At 39.6% G+C, this 24,755-nt stretch overlaps 1 protein-coding gene across 3 annotated transcripts in view; it reads right to left on the bottom strand.

Annotated features, from left to right (window-relative positions):
• The window catches only part of ASAP1 (ArfGAP with SH3 domain, ankyrin repeat and PH domain 1), a 157,181-nt gene extending 133,026 nt beyond the window's left edge, over window positions 1-24,155 (bottom strand). For 2 of the 3 annotated variants that reach the window (XM_054057654.1, XM_054057656.1), the window contains exons 1-2: window positions 23,894-24,154; window positions 4,680-4,766 (exon numbers count right to left, since the gene is read on the bottom strand). In XM_054057654.1, the coding sequence (XP_053913629.1) occupies window positions 4,680-4,738 (59 nt within the window). In that variant the 5' untranslated portion in view covers window positions 4,739-4,766; window positions 23,894-24,154. Of the gene's footprint in view, window positions 1-4,679; window positions 4,767-23,893 lie in introns of all 3 variants that reach the window. The other variant, XM_054057653.1, reaches the window with a different exon arrangement.
• Window positions 24,156-24,755: the final 600 nt, after the last annotated feature.

The following is a 24,755-nucleotide window of genomic DNA, read 5'->3' as shown; positions in this document are numbered from 1 at the left end:
ACTTTTAATACCACATAAGTGCATGATGTACTCACAGGAAAAGGCAAAGTCTATTTTAAACACTGAAGCCTACATCGCACATTGTGACTGGTGTTAATTTGCTTGAAGGGAACTTACATGGTAAACTGCAAAGTGTTTTTATTTGCAAAAGAAGGCTGTTGGATTTGACATTTGCAAAAAAATGATTGTGTTAGGGGACAGAATAGTCAGGTAACTTTCCAGTCAAAAAAAGTGTTCTTAGACCCAAGTCCTATTAAGCAGAAAACTAAAATCCAGATTCAAAAAACATGCTGATTGCAATTCTGTATTTTTAAGTGACAGCACCTACCACTATGGCTTCTGGACTACATAAGCTGCATCAACAATTCCTTCTGCCGCTGTGACTGTTTTGAATACAAGGATCGGCTGATTTCAGTTTTAATATTGGTATCCCTGAACATTACCTTCACTGGTATTTAAAATTAGATAAGAAAACATAAGCAAATCTCAGGAACAACAGTATTAGTTTAAAAGCCCTTTAGAACTAGAAATATTGGCTTAAACTAAAGGTTCCTTTTGCATTCCTTCAATATTAATACGATAGCAAAAAGGGAAAACATTGTGTTCTCATTATTAATGACATTTGGTAACATTAAGATCTTGCTTTTTTAACAGTCTATGTGTCAAATGAAAAAGATTAAATCAAAACATCAGAAATATACCACTGATTTAAAGATTTTGCATCTTATTTACTTGAATGTCCTGTGCAGGGACCGTGACTGAAGGACAGGTAAGCTTAAACAGCCATCTCGAAGGACAGCTGTAAATAACAGCACTGAAAATGAAGTGCAGCACTGAGTTATACAAGATTAAGCTGACTAATCTGCTGATTCAGTTTTGCCTTTGTTTTTTGGATTTGTCATGGAAGATCAAGAGTCATGCAGACAAAACACGTAATGGCATTCCAGGCTCACAGTGACAACAAAAAGCAATGGGCTGTTTCCCTGCAACCTCTGCATCCTCCAAAGAGAAAAACAGCAAAATGCTCACCAGCAGCAAGAGGCAGGGACAAGGAAGGCATGCTCTTTTTCTTGTTGCAGGTGTGCTGAATTTGGTATTTTTATTGCATGGAGGTTTATTGTCAGAATTGTTCATTTAAGAAACCTCACTTCAGTTTATAGGAAGTATAATACTGCCTGTGTTGGGAGAGGTCAGATTCAAACATTGCCCTTAAAACTTATACAGAATACAAAAATCCAGCAGTATATTCTTTTATAAGGACCATATTTTGGACAGTCCAAGGATATCAAACTCTTAAGGATGCTGATGGATAAGAAAACTGTCAGTGGATCCTTTGGCAGATTTAACCCTTGCCTACAGTGCAAATGGGAGCCTGCTCATTGCTGACAGAGACAGTCATGCAAGGACTGCCAACCCCACCAGAGCTGCTCTCCCAGCAGTACCTGCCAATGCCATGTTGGTGAGAGGGAGGACTGGCATGGAGGAAACCTGTGTATGGTTCTCCTTGCACTCCTGACCCTGATTGAATCCTTGGAGGACTGTTGGGAAGGGCACAGCAGACACGTTAGCATGACAGCTATGATAGTGGGATTGTGAAGAACAAGACAAAGCAAATATATCATGAAGGGGAACTCTGTGATTGAAACAAGAGAAATAAGAATCTTTCCAGAGCAGAAATTATAGTAGCTGAGTGCAATTTTTTTAAAATATGAGAAATAGCAATGACTAAAATCAGAGAATGATTATGCAGAAATGAACATGTTGCAGGGCAGCTGGCATAGCAGGCTCTCCAAAATAAAAAGAGAATGAAATAAAGACTCAACCCGTGCTGCAAACATTTCAATATTTTCTCTTTCCCTCTGGAAACGATATGGCTGTGTCATTACCCAGGCACAGCCTGATTCTCGCTAGGCTGCTAAATGTGCGCTGATGGCAGCATGCATCTTGCCTACAGTGAAACTGGAGGTTCAGGCCAAAATGAAACTGAGAATCAGTTTGAGAACAAAATAAAGACTCTGTAGACCTGGGATCATGTCTTTGAGCTGACACAGCTGTGACATGGCATTTGATCTCTGTGTGCATCTTTTCCCTGTCTGTGGAATGCAGATAATTACATTTATTTATCTATGTGAAAGCACACTGGACTTTTCCAGCTGAGTAATGCCATATCAGAGCTAACCATTTTTATTATACATTTTATTGTAAGAGTTTGAAAAAACAGCTGAAGGATAAAAAGGGCTCTCAGGCCAATCAATTTCACCCGCACTTTATTGGATAGACAAAAAGACTGGCAGGTAAATGAAGGGGTTTCTTTCTGCTAGTTGTTCGTGATGTGAAAATACAAAGCCGAGAGATCTGGTTTTGTGAGATTTTTTTTTCCCCCTCTGTATTATGAATATATTAGCATTAAAGCAGTATTTAGTGAATAAAAGGGACTGAGATGTCGTCATGCTAAACAAATATACCAAAGTAATTTGCATCTTTACACAAGCTTTTCTAAGACACAGTTTGCAGATGTGCACATGTATGGGCCTCCAGAGCTGAAGTTCAAGAGCTGGCTTATAGTGTTGACTAAGGATACTACTTTTCTTAATTTTCTAAATCGCATTTCATTAGCAACATGCTGGAAATAAATCTGCAGATGTTGGGTGTTATAAAAAATCACCTTGTAACCACTGAACTTACTAGCACATCTGCATTTCCATCATCTAAGTCTCTCTTTTCAAGGATGTCTCACTTGACCTGACTCTAGACTTGAACTTGGCATAGGAAATTTTCAATTCAGAAGTGATGTCTTTTGGATTTTGGTGAGGTTTTTAGTTTCTTTCAGGAGGTGGGGGTGGTGTTTTGTTGTTTTTTGGGGTTTTTTTTGGTGTTTTTTTTTTTATTAAGGAAATCAATATGTTTGATAGTAGATAAGACCTGAAATATTTTGAGGCATATCTGCTTTAATGCTCAAGGGTGTTTCTTCTACCAAAAATTACTCAACTTTAAAATTAGGATCTGAATGTTTTATTAGAGTAGACATCTGAATGTTGTAGTTGTGTCTGTTAAAAGCCAGGATGGCAGAAAACCAACTGCTGCATGGACCTAGTCTCCATTGGACAGAAGTCTGTCTCCACTCTAGAAGTCTATCGCAGCAGCCACTCTCTCTGATTACTCATTTGCTTCTACTTTTAAACTGAATTGATCTTGCTGCCTTCTAAGTTAACTGGCTCTCTATTGACTGTGGTAAAGAGTGATCATCTGCTCATCTGTCCTTTCTCTAATGATTTTTTTTATGCATTGCTAGTCCCAGCAAATTTGAAAGGAGGGCAAGACAGTTGTCAAAATTCTTTGGATCCTGAAGTTTTATGAGGAAACATAAATGAGCAGATGAAAAAGATGTTTATTTCCCCTATGGATAGAAAAGGCTCATCCTCATCTTCTTCTTTATCAAGATAATTGGTGTAGGAGAAAGATCCTGTAAGTGTCCCAGCTGTGGGACAGTTTCACTTATGCCTTGCATCTCCTCGGGAGATGCAGTTAAGACACAAATCCATAGGAATTCAGGTTTCATTCATTTCCATGTTCTTACCACCATTTTTTTCTTTTCCGTGGTTGTGTCTTATTTTATTCCTCCAAGAAAATCTAGGAGCAGGAGGACATAAAAACTTAAGTGCTGTTCCAAAGTCAAATAAGAATATCCAGCTTATTAGCTTCATACTTTTGAAAAGATGATTGTTTGACTTCTGAACTCTTGCTTATTTAAAGCATCATAGGCTTAAAAAGGAAAAATATGTGTAGCCACATGACAAAGCAAATGTATCAAAGGAAGATTTAATTGATTTTTCAGAAGATCAGCAGCAGTGATTCACCCCTCTTGGCTGAGCTGCAGTGTAGTATGATCAACTGTTTCCCCAGGGAAGAAGAAAAGATGAAAGTCACACACTGCTGCGATGGCCATGCAGGGAGCAGCGCCCTGTGCCAGGATAGCTCCATCCAGTGCACCAGGCACAAAGAAAACTTCAGCCTTAACCATCAATATTGTTGTTGTAGGGGGTTCAAGTCAGGCAATCCAAATGCAGCTTTTAGTGGTTCAATGAAACACAGTAAAAACTTTAAAACAAAAGCACTCACCATCCGGACACTGAATAAACAAAGTATAGTTAGACAACTGTGTGCTATTCAGCATGTTACATCACGAGAAGAAGGAGTCCCTCCTCTTTCAAACGTCTGCACAGATTTTGCCATAGATTTTTCAGGCTGATCTCAGTGATTTGTTGTTTTCAAAGTTAAAACAACATCAGTTACCCGATCTATATGAGTTGAAAGGAGTTACAAAAAGTCTTCATTTTATACCCTGCCCCCCTATCCAGCTTTGAAATCTATGAAAGCAAAGCAAAATACATAATAAATGTTAACATTTGCTCCAGAACTTTCTCAGACAGTCAATATTTTGTAAATATTTACTGATTTTTTGGATTTTTTGGTCCTTGGAAGGATCAACAGGTTAGACCTTTTTTGAAAAACACCCACTGTAATAGTGTCCAGAGTGGCATTAAGCACAGAAAAAAAACCCACTTGCAGATATTGCAATTGATAAAACCAATTTCTTTTGGGCTTATTTTTCATAGATTCTCAGCTGCTTTTTGCACTTCAAACCACTTATTTATATTTATGCCTTTCTTCATTCTTACCGATTCCATAGTGAATCTCTTGAAGAAAAACTTGAAAGCCTGGAAGCTGAAGATCTCATGTCTCATCTGTCACGACCACAAACCTACCTAGATGAGGAGAAAAGATCAAATAAGCAAAACTGTTCAGAGCTATGGGACTGACAAGATCATTTATTCAAACAGTCAGTTTGAAACAATGTCTTTTAATTCTTCAGTGATGTCATTTTATCATACCTTATTTGATTCCTGCATTTGATATTGTAAATTTAATTGTGGTAAACAGATCCATTAGAAATCCCCTCAAAATAACACCTTGTTAAGAATTGTTATACAAGGCCTTCATTTAGCTTACTGGGAAAGCTCTCCATCTAACTAAATGTGGCAGCTACTCACTTGGCTGCACTGAGTGCAGAGCTAGTAACATCGCCTCTCCAAGTTGTCTGACTCTTCAGAGGACCCTGTTTTCAGATATCACTTCAGTCTAACCATTCGGGCTGAAAATTTCCATGTCAGGTGTATGCACCAGACTGATATTTTTTGGAAGATGGAGATACGATTTGAAGGATAAAGAGACTGGAAGCAAGAAGTGGCCTGACAGGAAGTATTTGAGCATACAGGAGAGGGGAGTAGGGTGTGGGGAGATGGTCTTATCAGGACATGGACAAGTGGTTTCACAGTTTTTCATCAGATCTCACTACCATTATTATATTGCATGCTATTTCCAGTTTAAAACTTGTGTTGCTATGGGTGAAGAAAGGTGGTAGAGATGCTGCAGAGCATATGGAGGAGGTGGGTAGTACTGGGACATACCTTTCACTTTGAGACCTGCTGGGCTGGTTTGTATGGTAGGTCCAAAGGGACAAGATGGAAAAAGATTGGCCAGGGCTTGGAGCCAGGTATTGGCATTAGGAAGGAGAAGGCTACCCGGAAGCCATTGCCTTTAAATATGAGGTGGAAAGCAAGGATACTGGGAGAAGCCACATGAAACAGAGAAATATGGACTGGGTAGGCTGGCAGAACAGGAGACATGACAAGGACCCATAAAGGATGAGACTGGGACCGAATAGAGAGGCCAAGGCAGAAGGGGAGTGAGAGGGAGACCACTTCCACATGACACCCTTGGCTTAGACAGTCTGCTGGTTTCAGTTTGAGCACACCGTTTGGTTCCATAAGTAAAAGCACATCTCCACCTCTTTAAGTTTTTTTGTTACCTTCTCTCTTGTTACTTCTGTTGACCTATTTCTCCAGAGAGTGCTGTTGTTTGTTTACAGATTTCATCCTGTTTGTTTTATGCTTCCAAATATGTCATGTGGGTCTGGAGGTTTTCCAGTCCTTAATGTTAAAAATAACACAGAATAATCCCTGTCTCCAAGACACATGAGATTCAATTAAAAATTGCGACATAGAAGTTTTTTGATGGCATGTTGCTGTATCTCTTTTCCCTTCTGTTTTGGACCTTTTAGGATACTTTTGAGTGATGTTGTCAAGAGCTCTTTTTGCCATTACAAGGGCCAGACATCTCTTTAACCAGAAGATTTCAGATTCTTACACCCTGACTGGAAAGGATCTGAGATTCTACCAGGCACACTACCAGCTTGGCAGCATGGAAGAAGAAATAGCTATGATCTCTGTCCATAAGGAAGAGGTGTATACTTTCATATGAAAGCAAGGCTGTAAGAGGAGAGATATCTACCTTGAACCAAGAATATTATGCTTGAATATTATGTTACACTCAGGAAAATGGTGTTAGAAGATGAACTGGGCACTGCATTGTTTTTTTGCGGGCTAATAAAAGCCTCTACCAGCAGACAACTGAGCACCACAGTCTTACAACAAAATAACAGCCACTGGCAGCCCTGCATCTGGCTTAACCCATGATGACATGTCAGATTTTGTTTTGGCTTTACAGCACATCTGTTGCTTTTAATGATATTATCCATCTCCTTGGGCAAGTCACCGTCATGATTATAGGTTTATGCTGTTCAAATCCAAGCAATGTTAGTTTAAAAAGAAAAAAAATATAATGGCTTATTGCTTTCTAATTTGACTGTCAACATAAGTCCAAAAGTAACTGTGATTTACATTAAATGTTTTGAATTGATGGCAGTTTATTTTTCATAAATACAAAAAGTCACAGAATCTCCTTATATCTGCTCTGATAAGAATCATAGACTCGTAGAATGGTTTGGGTTGGAAGTGACCCTGAATATGATCCATTTCCAACCTCCCTGCCATGGGGGGGTTCCACTAGACGAGGTTGCTCAAAGCCCCATCCAACCTGGTCTTGAACACTTCCAGGGTTGGGACATCCACAACTTTTCTGGGCAACTTGTTGCAGTACCTTACCAATGCTAGAGTGAAGATTTCTTCTGTCTATATAAAATAAATCTACCCTCTTTCAGTTTAAAGTTATTACCCTTTGTCCTATCACTACATATGCTTGTAAAGATTCTCTCTCTAGCTTTTTTGTAGGCCCCCTTTAGGTATTGGAATGTTGCTATAAAGTCTCCCAATAACTTTCTGTTCTTAAGGCTGAACAGCACCGAATCTCAGCCCGTCTTCATAGGAAGACTGCTATTTTATTGCCCGTTTGACAAAGACAGCATTACAAGCATCTGTGGTTAGATCTCAGTGGCTCAGGACTATTATCCTGATCTAGTTGAACATGTCCCCAGACATTGCTGGGTGCGCTGGACAAGATGACCTTTAAAAGTCCCTTCCAAACCATTCTGTGATTCTATGATTCTACTACTCTATAATTCTATTCCTTTTCTAGGTCTCTTACCTATTTCCAGAAAAATATTTATAGAAAAATCACATTGATTGAACTTATCAGGATTGATTGATAAGGAAAAACACTGAGAAGGAAGTATATGTGGCTTCCCTAGACAGATGATGCTCCCAGAGTGATGAAGATGCTTTTGTTGATTCAACACCCTGTCTCTGTGACTTGGACAAGTAATTAGAGCAATGTTGAGATGGCAAAATCCATAGCCCTTATGGCCATGCAAGTGTTTTATCTGGATAAAGAGTCTTTCAAGGCTAAATATGGCTTTTACGAAACTATCGACTCAAGGGCATAGTGGAACTTGGTCTGTGTCAAGCCTCTATTTTTCACCTGAAGAAAAAGAGTGCTTCTCAAATGTCCTTGGCAATGTGAAGGTTACACTATCAGGTTTATGTAAAGTCCTTATATATGACAGTATGTGAGTGGGAGTGGGGAATTAATAGGAAATATAAAACTCATAACAGAACAGATAAAGAACAATGCAAATCTGGGGAAAGATGATTGCTTTTTACCTAGGGACACCTACAGCTGAAAAGAGAAAGACTTGTTGGATCTTAAGCAAGAGATAGCAGCCTAGCTGAGAACAGGGTGACATTAATGGCAGCTAGGTGACAATTCAATATAATACAATAATAGAATAGCAAATTCTACTAGTCTCCAAATGAAGAAAGCATTTGTTCTTATGCCTGATTATAAATACATACAATCATGTTGAATTAATTGGTACAGTGTAAGTGCTTGACTTATTCCAGCTCTTAACTAGTAAGTATGAGTTGAGTTCCCATATTTTTAAGCTGTTAAAACTGGTTAAATAGTGTGGGAAGCCAATGGATTCTCAGGAATGGAATATAAAAAAAATTCAATGTATTAAACAATAGTGAAGAAGAAAAACTTCTGCAGGAATTTTGCAGATGAGAGGAAAAGATGAGGAAATATTTTTACACACTTTAATTACCTGCATTTGGTATTGCTTAAACTGTGTGATTTCATGCGTAAGTCATTTAATGACCTATTTTGGATTTGGTTTGTTTTGGATGATTTTTTTTTTAGTCTCCATAATAGGATACTTGACATGAGCACCAATAACATAAATATCTATTCTGCATGTGTAACGAACATTTAAGGACAAATATTAACCAGCCAGTTTTCATGTGTGCTTGAACTAGAGTCAAGCTAACTAGAAAAACTCAAACAAGCAAAAGTTAATATTGTTTCTACAGTCGCTGATATAACAATAATAGTAGTCGTACACCACAAAGCTGAAAATCAACTCCCTTTATGTCCAAACAATAGTGTGAATCACAGAATTCTGACCTTGATATACAAATGTGATCATGTAGTAATTATAGCTCTTGTGCTTTCTGTATAAACAGACTACTTCATCTGGAAATGCGGTACTGCTTCATTCTGCAATTCAAAGCTAATGACTGAGCAGAAAGTGTTTATCTCTCAAGATTTTTTTAAATAAAGCAGGTAGAAAAAAAATCTCATTTCCTGCAAATAAACAAATTAAGCTCATTATTTGAACTACAAAGAATCAAGTCATTCCTCTATTTATATTTTTAAAAATTTATGTTATTTAAAATTATCTGTAGTTATATATAATTTCTATTATATAAAAATTATAGTTTTTTAAATTATCTGTAGTTATATATAAAAAATTATATATAATAAATATTCTATTTATATTCTTTTGGAAAATGTATTTTACAAATTTAAAGATTGTATTCAAAATCCCATTTTGCAAAGGCTGTTGAAGCTATTTTCATGGGCAAAATATAGAATTAAATTACTCAGTCCATGTGATAACTGACATGTTCTTGAACAAGTGTGAGATTAAATAAAATGTCTTTCATTTCATGCCAAAATCTGCTTGTTCTGTTTGTGTCTATGTTGGTATCATCCAAACAGGATGTGACAAACATATGTTCTTTGACTTCGCTCTAATCCATGATTTGGATAACACTATTAGGATGTGGTCTAACAAACTTCAGTGAAGCAAATCCGAGGATATTTCTCTGTGAACAAGTCATCTCAAACTTAATCTTAGTTTGTACTAAGCAGTTGAAAATGCATCCTGACCCCATACATTAGCTCTATGTATTCTCAGTGCTTCCATAAAAATACACTGTCAAAACAGCAGCATGCTTATAGACACAGGCTGAATCCTGAAAGAAGTAACAATGGAAAAGTCATTACTGAATCGCACTAACCCAGCACAGACCCCAGGAGTGACCCTGAGGAGCTGACTGACATCCTCTTGATGACGAATCCTTATTTGCAGAGGTTTCTGAGCAATGTCAATTGTTCAGATTTTAATCTGTTAAATAATTACAGTGATGACTTTAGATAACTCTAATTTCTTAATCAAAATGTTGTTTGGTGCCAGAAGTTCTACCAAAGTTGATAAGTATTACATCAATTATATACGGGCTTTTTTTCAGGAAAACTTAAAAGAACAAAAAATATCAAGATAGCTTTCTTGAAATAAAATACATTTGCCTTAATTCCAACCTGCTTGGCATGAATTGCATTACTTTTCTCTGATGCATGATGAATAATGCCTGGCATTAGGCATTCCAGTGTTTTACACTGGGTTGATGTCAGGCTGAAAGGGTTATTAATCCTCAAGACATTCCACTGAACTTTTAAATATATTCGTAAAGTATGAGCTTTCTTACATTCATCTTGAAATACCCGCGTGTTTGAATATGTATAAAAAATTAACTTAAAATTTCAGATCATTTCTTGGACAGTACTCCTAGAAATAAAAACTGATTAAAAAAGATTCTAGTTTTAGGAGATGGCATTACTGGTAGAATGGAAATTAGTTCTCCATTGTTATCTGATTATGATTGTTATATGATTATGATAGGGTATTTGGGCTGTACAAGTGCTATAGAGGAGTTGCACTGGACATCTTAAATCTGGTTTAGGAATTCATGCTGCAAAATGTGATAATTCTAAGAGTCAAGGTTTTTGTAATATATCACTAACACATTGTTATAGAGGGCCAGAGGGCTTAAACATATTTGTTAGGTAATTTTCTGCAGTGTCATTCAAAGGTGAATTGTCCTTAAGACTCAGATACACGACAAAGAGTTTTGGGTAAGTATTTAGACTGAAGGACTGTCTAGTCTTTGAAGCCTGTCTTTCATTATTTGTCTAGGGGCTTCAGGAAGGTGGAATTGTGACTTAAATCTCCTTAGATCCACTTAAGAGTGACCTTTATATCACTTCCAACTACATCCATCAGCTGTTTCTTGGGCTCAGGGAAGAATTTTCATTTTGTGGAGGCAGCAGCTAATCAGAGTGTCTGCTGCCCGGGTTCAGACCTCTGGAGAGCTTTCACTGATCTCATCAAGGGTATTTTTTTTGTAGCTGATGAGAAGGCTGCTATCTGCAGTCCAAGATTTTGAGTTACTTACAATCCATTTCTGAAGACTGTAAGGGGCTAATAACACGAGAGGGTTTTCCACTTTCTCTGTAAAGCTAGTCACTGCTTAATTATTTAGTCAGCACAGCATCTACAGAAAAATAACCTGTATCCAGTATATGGATTACAGCTAACAGATTAGTAATATAATCTCAATGCATAATGAGCTCCTCTTATCACTGCCCCCACTCATTCTCAATAGCCACTAACTGTGGGTTGTCTTCATACTGCTTTGCCCTTCAAAGTGCTGTATTTTTCATGCCTTCCCCTTCAATATGCACCAAGAAGCACCAGACCCCTACTTAGCAGTCCTGTGAAAATGTCACGTATTTTGGCTGATGTAATAAGGCCATTCTGGCCTTCAGCTGAGTGCAGAACTTTTAAAGCATCTCTACTGAATATCCCAAAATACAAGGTACATAAAAACCTCAATACAGGAATACAAAGATATTCCTAAATATTCTCTTATTTTGTTCTTCATATCTGTATCTACCCATACAGTAAGTCTTGGCCAGATCCACGAACATGCTCCCAGAAACTGTATGGACTAACTGCATAGAGAAATGTAGTAAGAGAACCCCTTTAAAACTTGATCCAGTATCAGTGCTTGTAAATAGGATTCTTTACATTCACTTTAGTGAGTTCTGACTCAACTTTTAGACTGTGAAAGTGAGAGATGTCTCACAAAGTGTCTTTGCCTGGGCTGTTCGCCCCAGGTTCCCTTTGTCATTACTGATGATGTAGTCAATACAGACAACTGAAACTAGGTTGCAGCTCACCTCATCCTACAATAGCAGATGTTTAAAATAGACGTACTAAAGCAGATGTCTACAAAGGTCAGATGAATCATAGACTAAGCTGACTTTTCATTCTGCTGACTAAAGGAGATAGTATAGCGCCAAGCCCAGAGGTAGACACCCATCCCGAAGATGCTGCATGCCCTAAGCACATCACATTGTTCTTATTTCTGCCTAAATCATCCCATGGGCAGGTACAAGACTACACCTCTAATTCTATATTCAAGAAGACATGCCAGGAGGAAGAAATCAAATTTTTAAAAATAGAGCTTTTTATGGAAATCACCCTCAAAAAATACTTATTAGTGTACTCCCGTCGCTGGTGACATACTTTCCATAAACAATCTAATAGAAAGTAGTAATGATCTTTAGATTTTCTTAGATAGAAGAAGTTACACAAACGAAATATGATAAAATTTTAGGTTGTAATGTAAGTTTTATATTTTTACCAAGGGAAGAGTGATGCAGCTGAAAAATAACCTCCTTTTTCAGTTTCATTTGTACCAGTTTTCTGATCAAGCTCATGTGATGGTACTTGGACTAGCTTTCTTCGTGACAGCATGAATTTATGCTGAGAGAGAAGCAATCAAATCATATGGTTTTGAAGAGGGTGGGAAAGCATTGAGACAGCATGTCTCCATGCCCTGATGATAGTTAGAAATATTGAATAACTCACACATTACACTCTCTAAATGTCTCCTATTATTTAATAAATCACTTCACAAATAAATGAATTTTACTGATGTATTAATTAGTTAAATTGGCTAATGAGTTGCTAATATCTCAGTAAGTGACAGCGAGATGACTACTTTGGATGCACTCAGATGTGGTTGCCTCACATTATATAAAGTAAAGTTGTGCATGGTGGGAATCTTGAAGTTTTTTCTGCCCTTCTGCAGCTGTGGAGCTGAGCTGCCTGCTCAGTGAATACTTGCCAAGTGGCAGTGTTAAAAAAAGAAGAAAAAAAAAGAAAGACAACTATTTCAAGGGGCAATTATGTAAATGAGCTGGAGAAACTTGGGATGACTAAGTCCTCAGTTTCTGAGATTCTCTCAAAATTTGTTCTGAGCACTTTGATGAATTTTAAAATGGTGTTGCTTTCTGGGTTTTCATAATGTAGTCTTGCTTTTCTTCTGGATTTAGGCCACTGTTGTTAAGTTCATTTTTTACAACAGCCTACAAAAGCTGAGATAATAAGGCAAAGCCACTAAATCCAACCCTGCAGAGCTGCCAGGTGCCTGAGAGCAGTCAAGAAGGCAGATGTGTGTGCATTACCTTCATTATCATGGCTACTGAGGTGGGCCTTTTGTCTATTATGTTAGAAACCTGTTTCACTCACTTCAAGTTCAGCAAAAAAAATTAATTAAAGGAGGAAGGAGTTGTGGTATCTCTAGCATTATCAGTGGTAATTCATGCAGCTTTGACTTCCTTTCTCTGATACATTCATGAACTAAGTCTGGATCTTGACAAAACAAGTGATATCTCTGATTAATGAATACACCAATATCAACAGGAAACATCAGTCCCAGTCAGTGGCTTATAGTTTCAAGTCAGTTTCTTCAGTGAAAAGTGCTAGAAGTGCAATTGTTTTGCTGCTTGTGCTTATAGTCACAAGAAAATCTAGTACTGAAACACTAAGCCAAGTGTGGGTTTTGGGTGCCTCAGTCCCTGGGGAAATGCAAAAGCTTGAGTCAGCTGCCCAAATGTCTCTTTAGCTGATTTCTGGAACGCTAGACACTTAAAAGCGGATTCACAGAAGAAGAAGGCACCTAACCACCTGGAAGGAGCACAAGAGGTGCAACCAAGCTTTGATCTCAGCCTTCAAGAATTCAGGGTTATCTGTCTGTGTGGCAGACCTGTAGTCATGAACTTGTCCCTGGAGGTGAGAATGAAGTGTCACCCATTCATATCTTGTATAAATGTGATGTAACTTATAAAACTTGATGAATTAGTAGCATTGTGTGTTGAGGAGGCTTCTTGTTCGGTTCTCTCCCCTGCCTGAACAGGACCAAGGTTTCCCATCAAGGCCTGTCCTCTCCCACAGCCCTCTAAGACTTCTGCAAGTCCTAGAAATTGTTGGTAGTTACAAAACTATCATGCTAAATCTTCCTTTGTGAAAAACAAAACTAAAACTGTAGAGTGCTGTGAATCTAACTCAGATTTTTTTCCAGGGAACATCTGATCCAATTTAATTCAGTAAGTCCCACCCCAGTCATTAATCTCTAGCCAAATGTTGGGGTGTTTTTTTATTTTATTGAACGTTATGATTTACTGCACAGCTCTCTGTTCATTATTACTTAGCGAAGAGTTGCTCAGATCCTCTTTCTCTTGATCTCCTAATCAGGGAAATACTGTGCAGATGTGAACAGAAGTAAGGCTGTTACTCCTCTGAGAGAACTCTTCTCCAATTAAAAATAGTGTCTTCAAGGGAAATTATGATCTTGCAAATAGCTTCTGCTTCTAAGAAAGACTACATTAACAGCACAAATTAGGCCAGGTTTCCTTACATCAGGTCTACTGTTTGCTGCAACAACAGTGCAGTGACTGACACAATTAATATTGCACAAATATCCTGGGAGGGCTTAAATATGTTGAAATCCCACATATGTATCCTTTAGTACTTAGAAGAACCTGATCTGCTCAGTGCATTCCAAAATGAACCCATTTCCTTTTTGGGAAACAAATATATTGTTTGGTTTTGACATGCACAGGAAAGGACAAAGCAGAAACATATTTTCTCGTGATAACTACTGTCGAAACAACAGGGTGTTGCCAGCTTTCATGCAGATGCTGCCTGGTCACTGTGGTCATTTTTTCCCTCTTGTGCTGCATCTGTGGGAACCAGAGCAAAGCCCACTGCAGTTTGCACCTAGAGTAGGGGCTGGATGAGACTGCCCAGTTCTGCTGCTTGTGATCATTGCTTATCTCTTGCTAATCCTTGTAAACTAATCTACACTGCAGATAGTAAGTACTAAGAAACCAAAGCACTAACCCACCCTTTCTGGGGATCTGAGTTTCTTTCCCGTCTAAGTCCACATTCTGGAGGGAGCCCAGTGCCTTTCTCCGAGACACAAACTTATTTCTTCTCAACAGTCTGGCCCAGATGATGATTTCTATTTAGAAAGGTCCTTGAATTATAAAAACAAATGTTCCACAGATCCAGACTGTGATAAATTTTTCTTCACTGTGAACCTCAGGAGGATGAGCTGAACTTTTGTCTACAAAAACTCTCATTAGTGTATTGAAATAACTGACTGCACTTTCAAAAAGATACTGAAGTAATTTATCCAGTACTTCAGTACGAGTTAAGGCTCTGAATTTTAGGCAACTAGCTTTTGAAAATTATTGATTTAAGCTTTTATGTACAATGATCAGCTTTAGTGAACAGAGTTTTCCCCTAGTATTGCTTCTCTAAGCAAAACGCTGCCACTATGCTGGCAGCCAGCACTAGTAAGCAAGCAATATTGATGTCAGGATATTGTTATCCCCAGGAAATGCTTCTCACATTAACATGGTGGTTTAATGGCCTGTGATATTACAAGATGGTATTTCTTCCAAGGAGAGAGAATTTAAGTACTGGAATAAATAGCAACAGGTGTCTTTTCACCTAACTGTTAAAGCTCCTAAAGCCATTCTGGCACCTGCATGTTTGCATGAACACCAAGAAGACGTGGGAGAGCTGAGATCCTACATGGACAGACTGAAAGGCAAATGCCTGTGGAAGCTTTTCCCCTAGGTTTTGGTGGGCACAGCACTGCACTTCCATGGAAATTATTTTTTTTATCTCACAGTAGTTGTGGCTTTTTTCTTGAGGAAGAGGTAATCAGAGGTTACAAAGAGTGTTTTTTCCTTCTAGCCGTCTACCTGCTTTTACAAAATGTATAGGAATGTCTGAGATCTCTGTTCCTCCATGTGTCTTGGTTGAAGGTGGTTCAAAGTCTTGGGGGAACACTTATCGACTTCATTCATATAGACCAGGCCACAAATATTGCAGATTTCTCAGTAGTATGTTATTTAAACTCCACTTAAAAGACCTAAAGTCCCATGATAGAAGTGCTTTTTTCTTTCAGGATATAAATCACAACACAAATAAGACTCCCTAAAATGATAAGGTGCTCTTCAGCATCCTGGAACATGAACAAGTGTTCTCTAAGACAGTGTTTTCCTTAAAGTCAGGCTAAAACTGGTCTCACTGGTTGGGTTCATGTCCACTCTTGTGCCTGATATGCCTAATGGTGCAAATCTACAGTAGGAGTGTACTTGTAAGTCTAACTCTTTTGCCTAAGTTGTAGCAATTAGAGGACTTGGCTTAGGAAACTGCCAATATGACTCACAGGACATGGGCCTATTGCAAATCCCAGCATCGAGAATGTGCTGCTTAGGGTCTTCTTGCTCTTTGGGAGATGAAACAGTCTGAAAATGTGCAGAATTAGTCTTAGAAGTGATCACTGAGGCAAGGAGGTTTCTGGCTGAGAGGAGCCTTATAGCGAGGCTGTTCTCTATGCTTGAAGGCAACGGAAAGAAAAAAGCATGTAAGTTTATGTTATACCATGTACATACATGTATATACTGCTCTATAGGGGGGAACTGGGTAATTACTGTTATGAGCTTCCTAGGAAGCCCTGGAAGAAAAACATAAATCTAAACAGTTGAGCAATTTCTCTGATTCAAACCAGGTGCCAGGTAGGCTGTCCTATGGCTCCAGCATATAGAAGCAAAACATGACTTACAATCACCTTTTTATCCTTGCTCCTGCTGCTACTGACGCCCTTTAAGTCTAATATTCTCACTGGTAAGGAAATTTGTTTCAACTGAGCCAAATCCCATTTGTCTGTCTGGGTGGTGAAAACAAATACCAGCTGTACATCATCTTGGATCAGAAGTAGATTTTTAACCCTATCTTGGTCAACATATGAACGTGATTCAGAAGGCCAACCATATCCTGGGCTGCATCAAAAGAAACGTGGCCAGCAGGTCAAGGAAGGTGATTACATCCCTCTATTCCTCTCTTGTGAGACCTCATATGGAGTACTGTGTCCAGTTCTGGAATCCTCAACATAAGAAGGATAAGAAGCTATTGGAATGCGTCCAGAGGAGAGCTACAAAGACGATCAGAGGGGTGGAGCACCTTCCATATGAGGACAGGCTGAGGGAGTTGGTCTTGTTCAGCCTGGAGAAGAGAAGGGTCTGAGGAGACCCTATATCAACTTTCCATTGCTTGAAGAGGGCCTACAAGAAAGCTGAGGAAGGAGTTTTATAAAGGCATGTAGTGATAGGACTAGGGGGATGGCTATAGATCGGAGAGGGGCAGATTTAGACTAGACATAAGGAGGAAATTCTTCACAATGACAGTGGTGAGACACAGGCACAGGTTGCTCAGGGACGTTGTAGATATCCTATCCCTGGGAGTGTTCAAGGCCAGGTTGGATGGGGTTTGGGCAGCCTGATATAGAGGGAGGTGTCCCTGCCCATGGCAGGGTGGTTGGAATTAGATGATCTTTAAGGTCCTTTCCAACTCAAACCATTCTACGATTCTATGGTAGCTCCTTCTCAACCACAACTTCATAAACACATGAAAAAAAACATAAAGTTTAAATAACCTGTGGGATGTGGCGCTTCGGCTAAGACATGTCTTACCATTCATTGAATCTGGAGTCAGATTGTGACATTAATCTAGGACAAGTGTAAGATCAGAATTATAACTTGTTGGCTGATAATAATATGAAAGCCCTACACTTAATGTAGAATTTTGGTACCCATTAGTTTTAATAAAATATCTTTAGAAACTATTCTACCAAGGCAGAGATCCTCTTTGTTCATGAATATAGATAACTACTAAATTGTAGGACTTTCTGATCCTGACAAGCTCTGCTAAGTACTCAGTTACTAATTATGAACAGGAATAAAAGGACACCTACTGAAATAACTATTAAATGATATGCAACTACAAACTATCAGATAGATAGAACCAGTATCCCACATCAGCAGGGAATGGAGTCTTACATATATTCTGAGAAACAAACCATTAAGTAAATGGTCTATTTAATCAGTAAGCATATTAATTTTGGTCACTACTGAACTGCTTGGATTTGAATGCAGAAGGAAAGTAGCAATATAATTTGACACTAAAATAGATGAAATAAACATAAGAGTTCCAAGGTGCCAGCATAGATGTTTACCCAGAAATAAATCTGGAATATTTCCACTAAATTCAGTTTGTAGCACTACTATAAATCAGGTAGGAAACTAGGATTGGACCCTCACTATCAGTAATGATTTAATAGCTGTAAATTCAGGACAAAATTCCTTCCATGAAGTTGTCTACCTATATTTGTCTACCAATTTGTTGTACCCATATAAGCCTTTTCTTAATGGATACTGAAAGTGCCTATTAGTTTAAACAGAAAAAAGCTTGCAAATGCATGTTGAAAATATGTGCAGGACACGTACATCCTAAGTAGGAGTTCTGACTCTGAAAATCCTCCAGCTGAGATCTTGGAAAGCTGGAACTATAATTTGAGAAAATCTGCCACACATCCTCACCTCTTGCATCATATGTGTATCTCAGCCAATACTGGAGGCAGGCACCTAAAGCCTTGCCTCAGATGTTTTTATGTTCTTTCATAGAACCATAGTATTCCGCTAAGGGCTTGGCGTTATATTGAACCAAGATACTCTAAGGCTTTTTCTAGTGCCTGGAATGTCCTGCTGCCTCTCTGGCTGGCAGTTCTGGCCAAAATAAAAATGCTTTCTATGCATTTGGCCAACTGCTATAGAAAGGGTATGAATCTGTGTCAGCCTTGGCAAGAGACATCTCCCTCTTCTTGCCCCAGATGTTTTGAAGAGCATATCAACGATGTGCTCTGTATTTTCCAGTTACATGCTCCCTTTTGCCTACTCCAGGGACAAAGAAAGGGCGAGTGAGCCACTCTTCTCCTGCTGCTGATTTGGGACTGCCATGCAGTGACTTGCCTGTAATCATATTGTAATTCAGTGCCAGAAGGTGGCAATCCCAGGGCTATGGTTCAGCCACTAAAAGCAGATTTCCTTTTTCCCCAGACTGTAGAATAGGTATGGAGAATTGCATATGGTTGCAGGACTCTGGGGACATAGCTTGGTTTCTAGCTGCGATCCTACCCCATTCCCATGCCACAAGGCCACAGCTCCAATCACTGTAACTGAGAGAGAAGATAGCGAGGCCTTACTTGCCCTTTCTCCAAAGCAGGTTGAATTTTCAACCATAGGGCTACACTCTGAAAGTCATTTGCTTTCCTAGATCAGGGGCCATTTGTGTAGTTGTACAGATACAATATTTTTACCTGATGAATTACAAATGAGGCTTGCAGCTGGCTGAAGAAGATTAATTCCACTCTTTTATTTGCACAATGAACACTTAGGAGCATGTCTGTTTGTAGCTGAGGATAGGCTCCCCTAACCATAGACTGAGAAGGCACTGGAAATAGATGGAAATTAAAATCCAGTCTCAGACCACTCACAGAATATCTCACAGACATCTCCTCCCATGGGGAAATGTGGCAATCTTCAGTTTTATTGATTTCTTTAAGCCCAAGATTCTGTAAAACTAGAAGTTAGTATAGCCCCACAGCTCTGTGGTAATGAGTGCTGTGGCACTATGCAGGTTTGTTTGGGGATCTTTGCCTCCACAAGCACAGCTGCTCACCTCTCATTCATGCGTCTCTCCTCTAGCCTTTCATCCTTGCCCAACAAACTCAGGTTTTGAGGGATGGAACAGCTCAACTGGGGCATTTTACCACTCTGAGCAGGGCTGCTCCTTGCTTTCCCCCCCCAGATCATCTTCAGCCCCACACTGCCCGTCTTTTATTGATTCCCCTGGGGATCAGCTGATGGTCTTGGATGCGCTTAGCTTTGCAACAAAGCTTCTCCAATCTGTTTGTTATTTTTCTCCCAGCTTTATTTATGAAAGCTGTGTGCCGAAACGCCCTCCCCCTCATCACCAATCTTTTCCTCTCCATTTTGTTTCCAGACGTGTGTTTCACCCTGACACACCAACAGAAGACACAAGCCAGGAGATGGAGAACATCTGGCTCTGGCCCTGGCTGCAGAGCATAGGCAAGAAGCTGATCTCCTAGAGATAAAACAAGATTTTTTTTTTTTTCCCCTCTTTGTGGGACCTTGCTATGGGATGTTCAGGGCTTCCTGCCGCAGCCTCCAGGGCACCCAGCAGCCCCTGGCTGGGGCTCCACTCTTCCAAACGCAATTACAGCCTGCAAATGTTTAAAGGCAGTTTCATTTGAGTTAGCCACATGCTTCAAATTGTTATGTGGTTAACCGCTGAGAACAAACCCCCACACAAATACCTACGGATCAACTTGCTCCAGCCAGGGTGGTAGCTGTGGGGGCAGAAAGGGAGGGTGGAAGCTTCCTCATTTTGCTTTTGATGAGAAGAAAATAGATTTTTCTTTTGACTTTTCCCAAGTGCGAGCAGCCACTCTGTCACAATGTGCACTGGTGGTGTTGTTTGCACATTTGTTCACATTAAATACAGATGAAAGGAGCCTTGTTCAACAGCCATGGCCATGTAGACCCAAGTCCTTCGCTGGTGTAAATCACCTTATCTGGTGAATGGGAACAGAAAACACCACCTCCTCTCCATGCACGCCATGCAAATGCCGAGCTAGGGGAAGACTTCTGCACTTTGACATTGCCCTGTTCCATGTCCCTTAACTTTTATAAAAGCTGAATACTTTTCTGCTGACTCACAAAGGCAGATGGATTTTGTTAACTTCAGCTGAGATAGAGATGGATAAATGAAGAGCATCACTGCCTGTCAGCGGGGCTGAACCCATTTTGGGGGCTTAGGTGGAACACAGTGAGAAGCTTCACATCATGCTTTGTTCAGCATGTATGGAACTTGATTCGTGGGTACCGCATGGGTGGAAAGTGATAAATGACCCAGGCTCAGCCCTCCTGCTAATCAGTGTCTGAAATAATGAACCATACTGTTGTTCCTTCCACCACCTTGTGCCCCTTCTCTAAAGCATGGCAACTCCCCAAAGCCCAAGAGAGAAACTTAGAGCCAAGGGAAATGAAAAGAAGAAAGCACCCCAAAAGAAACACAGAGCTCAAAACCCCTCAGTAATTTCATTGCCTCTGCTTAAATCTTCTTAAATTACAGTTTTTAGTGAAGTAAATTAACTTCCCTTTGCTTGCATTTCCTTGTAGTTTTGAAGGCTATGAAGCCACTAACGACTAAATTGTCTCACAAACCGGGTTCTACACAGGGATGGTTTTGAAACTTGACTGGCATAGTTGTTCATGTAGAACTCATGAGAGTGGACCCAAGTGGAAATATAATATACACAATTATTTTGCCACGGGCCAACTTTAAGATCCATCTTAAGTTTGTTTTTAACTTATAAAATGGTGAATTAAAGACTCTGTAAGGTGTTTAGAAGAGTCTCGAGGGAAAAGCTGCAGTTGAAATATGATCCAATTCAGATGCAAAATAAAATTGCATTCTCTACTTTTTGCAGAAAACAGCACAAAAAGGAGGGGTTAGAAGCTTTGGATGTGAGGAAGAGTTTCTGTGAAAGTGGTTTAGTTCCTCTGGTCCATTTATCATCTGAGCAGAGAAAAATCATTGTGTGTATGAAGTTAGCTCTGCAGACTCTATGCCTGTCAAAACTGTTTATCCATAGTTCCCAACAACAGCAAGAAAGGCAGGAGGACTGGCAATCGTGATGGTGAATGAGTTGGACGCATGGAGAGAGGGTGCATGAGTTGGACCTCCTTACTGATGCAGACAGAGAAAAAGAGTGAGGGAAAGAACATTAAAGCATGAAATGTCTAATCTTAGAGTTTAACAGTGCAGTTGGTTATCAAAATAATGACATTTTGCAGAATTTCTTTGTGGGCAACTGAATAGGTAGGTCTTAGTGGCCAGTTAGTCCTTATGCTGCTGAAGGTACAGGAGTAAACAACAGCAGAAACAGGGGTACTGGCACATTAACATTATTGGCTGTAGGTAGCTGAGTTGGGGATATTGCATTTAGATAATTCAAGACTAATGTGATAATCACTATTTAGTGCTTGGTATAGTTACATGAAGAGATATAAAAAAATTCCACAGTCCAAATCAAACAGAACCTTAAACCTATGTGATGGCTATCAGGCCAAAAAAAAAAGGGCAGGGGGAGGGAAGAGAATTCAGGTTTATAAAAAGAAACACGTACACAATGAGCTGAAGGTTGTGCTTCTGTGCTTCCTGGTCTGGGTGTGAGCAGAAGAGGAAATACCAAAATATCACCACAAAAACTATTCCCACAGCACTTCCAACCTGACTGAAACCAGAAAGTTCTGACAGTCCTGCAAAAAAGAGGAGGAAAACCCCCGACAGACCCAGTCCTAAAACTCCTGCTCATTGGACAACCAATGAAATTCCCAGAGCAAAGAGATTTGGGTAGACTGAGACAAGTCTCATTTCCCCTCAGTCATCATCTGTATTCTGTATTTTCTGTTGTTCAGTGATCATTAGTGACATTTTGACTCTTCTGCTAGCTTTGAGAAGAGCACATTTCTGTCATAGCCAGTTTAATTGCATCCGTGACCACAGACCACGAAATCGCATGTTATCCACCAGGCAGGGCACCACGGTCTTGTCTAAGTCAGGTGACAGGTTCCTTGTCCTCCCTTTCATTTTTGGGGGGTCACTCCCCTGCAGTGAGAGTACAAACCTATGTACACAGCAAGAACTGATATTTCAATGCATTGTGCCATCAATTTCAGCATTGCCCCATGTTAATAATTAAAACAGAACTCCTGAAGGCTTGCAGGAAGAAAAGACATGAATTTGGCCTGATTGATCTCACACAGGCCTTCCACCAATACCAAAGAGAACGGTGAAGAAGAACAGCAGGATTGCATTCAAAAGGTTATACAGAAAGCCAACACATCAGGCAATTAGTATAAAACTTCAGATTTGGAAGCTCTGCAAAGAATTTGGAAAATGGCTCTTTCCCTTTATTGGTATAAAAAAGAAAAGTATTCTCTCCTTCTAAACCCCAAGAATTCAAATGTTGAACTTTCTTGATTGATGTGCAGTATTATACACTAGGATTCAGGACATTTTCAATAGATTAATGAAAACCAGGGCTAAAGTAAAATTACTTTAGAAAGCTGTTTTCCCTATAGATGTTTCCTAACATCTAAGCAATTTCTTAATCAAGCTTTTTTTTTCTCTAAAGTTAGAGAACTGAATCCCTGAAGCAGCTCCAAGGAACAGCTCAGGAATGTTCAGCGCAGCCACTGCCTCCAGCTATGGGACAGAACAAAAGTTGCAACAGTGATGATGCTTTACCTTCCACATTTTACTCTAGCAACACTTCCATGGGTGCCAGCAATGAAATCATCTTCAAAGAGGTCAGAAAAAAAGATTTTTTATTTTCAAACGCTGAGTCACTGGTTTTGAGACTGGTCAACTTGTTGCATTTTTGACCACTGTTTAACTAAAACCACCTAAGCTAATAATAGACTCTAACATCCAAAAATGAAGTTAAACCTTAGCTAAGCCTCATGGCTGAATGCAGATTTCCAGTTCATTCAGAGCAGTATAACACTCAGCATTTCCCCTCCAACAACAGAAAGCCCCTTTCTGGCCTCCCGGAACATTGCTGCATAAAATACATTTTCACTCCTACAGCAAACTTTACTGGAGAAACAATAGGAGAAATAGTTGGCACATGGATTCTTCTTACAACTTAAATCTAGATAAACAAATAAAACATGAAAGGCTGAGGAAGCATGCAAAGACATTCAGAAAATTCTCCTTTTTCTTTAAAGATTAATTTTACTCAGATTGAGACATTGCAATTTGCTCAATATGGGACCCACCCTGCAAATATTTTCTTACATGAGATCTTTTAAAAGTTATTGAGATTGTTTACACGAGTAAAAGTTACTTACATGAGTAAGGACTCACAGAATCTGGCCTTACACATCTCCTGACAGTAAAGTTTACCTAGCCGTTATCTAGGCTACAGAGCAACGTGTATTTTTAGGAATTAAAAATGGACTTTAGTAGTATTTTTTTTGGAAAAAGGTCTAACTTCAGCTTCACCCATCTGCTTTTTGCAGTTTGCTCAGCAGCCACATTGAATGGACGCACTCAGCCTTTGTTCCTGTCTCAGAGCTGCTCGTTACCAACCATGCTCAACCCCAATGCACTGTAACTCACCAGGACGCGTGCAGTCTGAATTCCCATTCCAGATTTGGTCCTCAAACCTAAGGCCATTATTCAATCTCAGACTAAAACATATTTTCCCATGGGCAGTTGAAATAGATCATGTTTCTTCAGGTTTTCTTGCCACAAAAAGATAAAATAAAGTGGAATAAAATAACAATAATCACAAAGGAAATCCAGTGTATGGCAATCCCCAGAATTCTGGAGTCTAAGAGTGTTGATCTGCATCCATAAATGTCCTGACCGGTGAGCAGACACAGGCACTACAACTGGAAAGAGAGCAGGAAGGAAAACCTACCATGTGAGCAAAGTAAAAAAAAAAAAAAGGGGGGTGGGTGGGGGGAAGAGAGGAAAAAAAAGGTCTTCTCAGTGGACAGCACTTGGTCTGATAGCAGGGATTTCAGGAAATCCAAACACTCAGACAGGAAATCTGAACACTGGATAAACATGCCATAATCTCCACAGATACAGTTAACAGTGCTGCGTCTCCTGTTAACCCTTAGCCTGCCCATGGCTGAGGCTGAAATCAGATATGCAATGCCTGGAAACACAAACTGCCCAGGGGGCTCCAAAATCTGAGCGCTCAAAAGTCTATGCAGCAGTCCTAAGCTCAACCCTGCCTTCTCCTTCCCTTGCTGCTCTGGTGAGGCTACTTTCCTCCCTTTATTTCTACATAGGGACACGTTAGTTAAAACACACAGTATTTTCCTCCTCTGAGGAGATGATATTGCACCCTGAGCCGTGCAATAGCAGGGGAAAGCTGCCTGAATGCCTGTGTGCCACAAGCTGTGGCTACCTGGCAGTCCTGAATTAGTTTTACCTGTTTTTTCCTCTCTCTTCTGCTGTAAAACAAGAT

Source organism: Cuculus canorus, chromosome 2 (genome assembly GCF_017976375.1).
Source record: "Cuculus canorus isolate bCucCan1 chromosome 2, bCucCan1.pri, whole genome shotgun sequence".
In the NCBI taxonomy this organism is placed as follows: Eukaryota; Metazoa; Chordata; class Aves; order Cuculiformes; family Cuculidae; genus Cuculus; species Cuculus canorus.
This window is presented reverse-complemented; position numbering and strand designations above follow the sequence as displayed.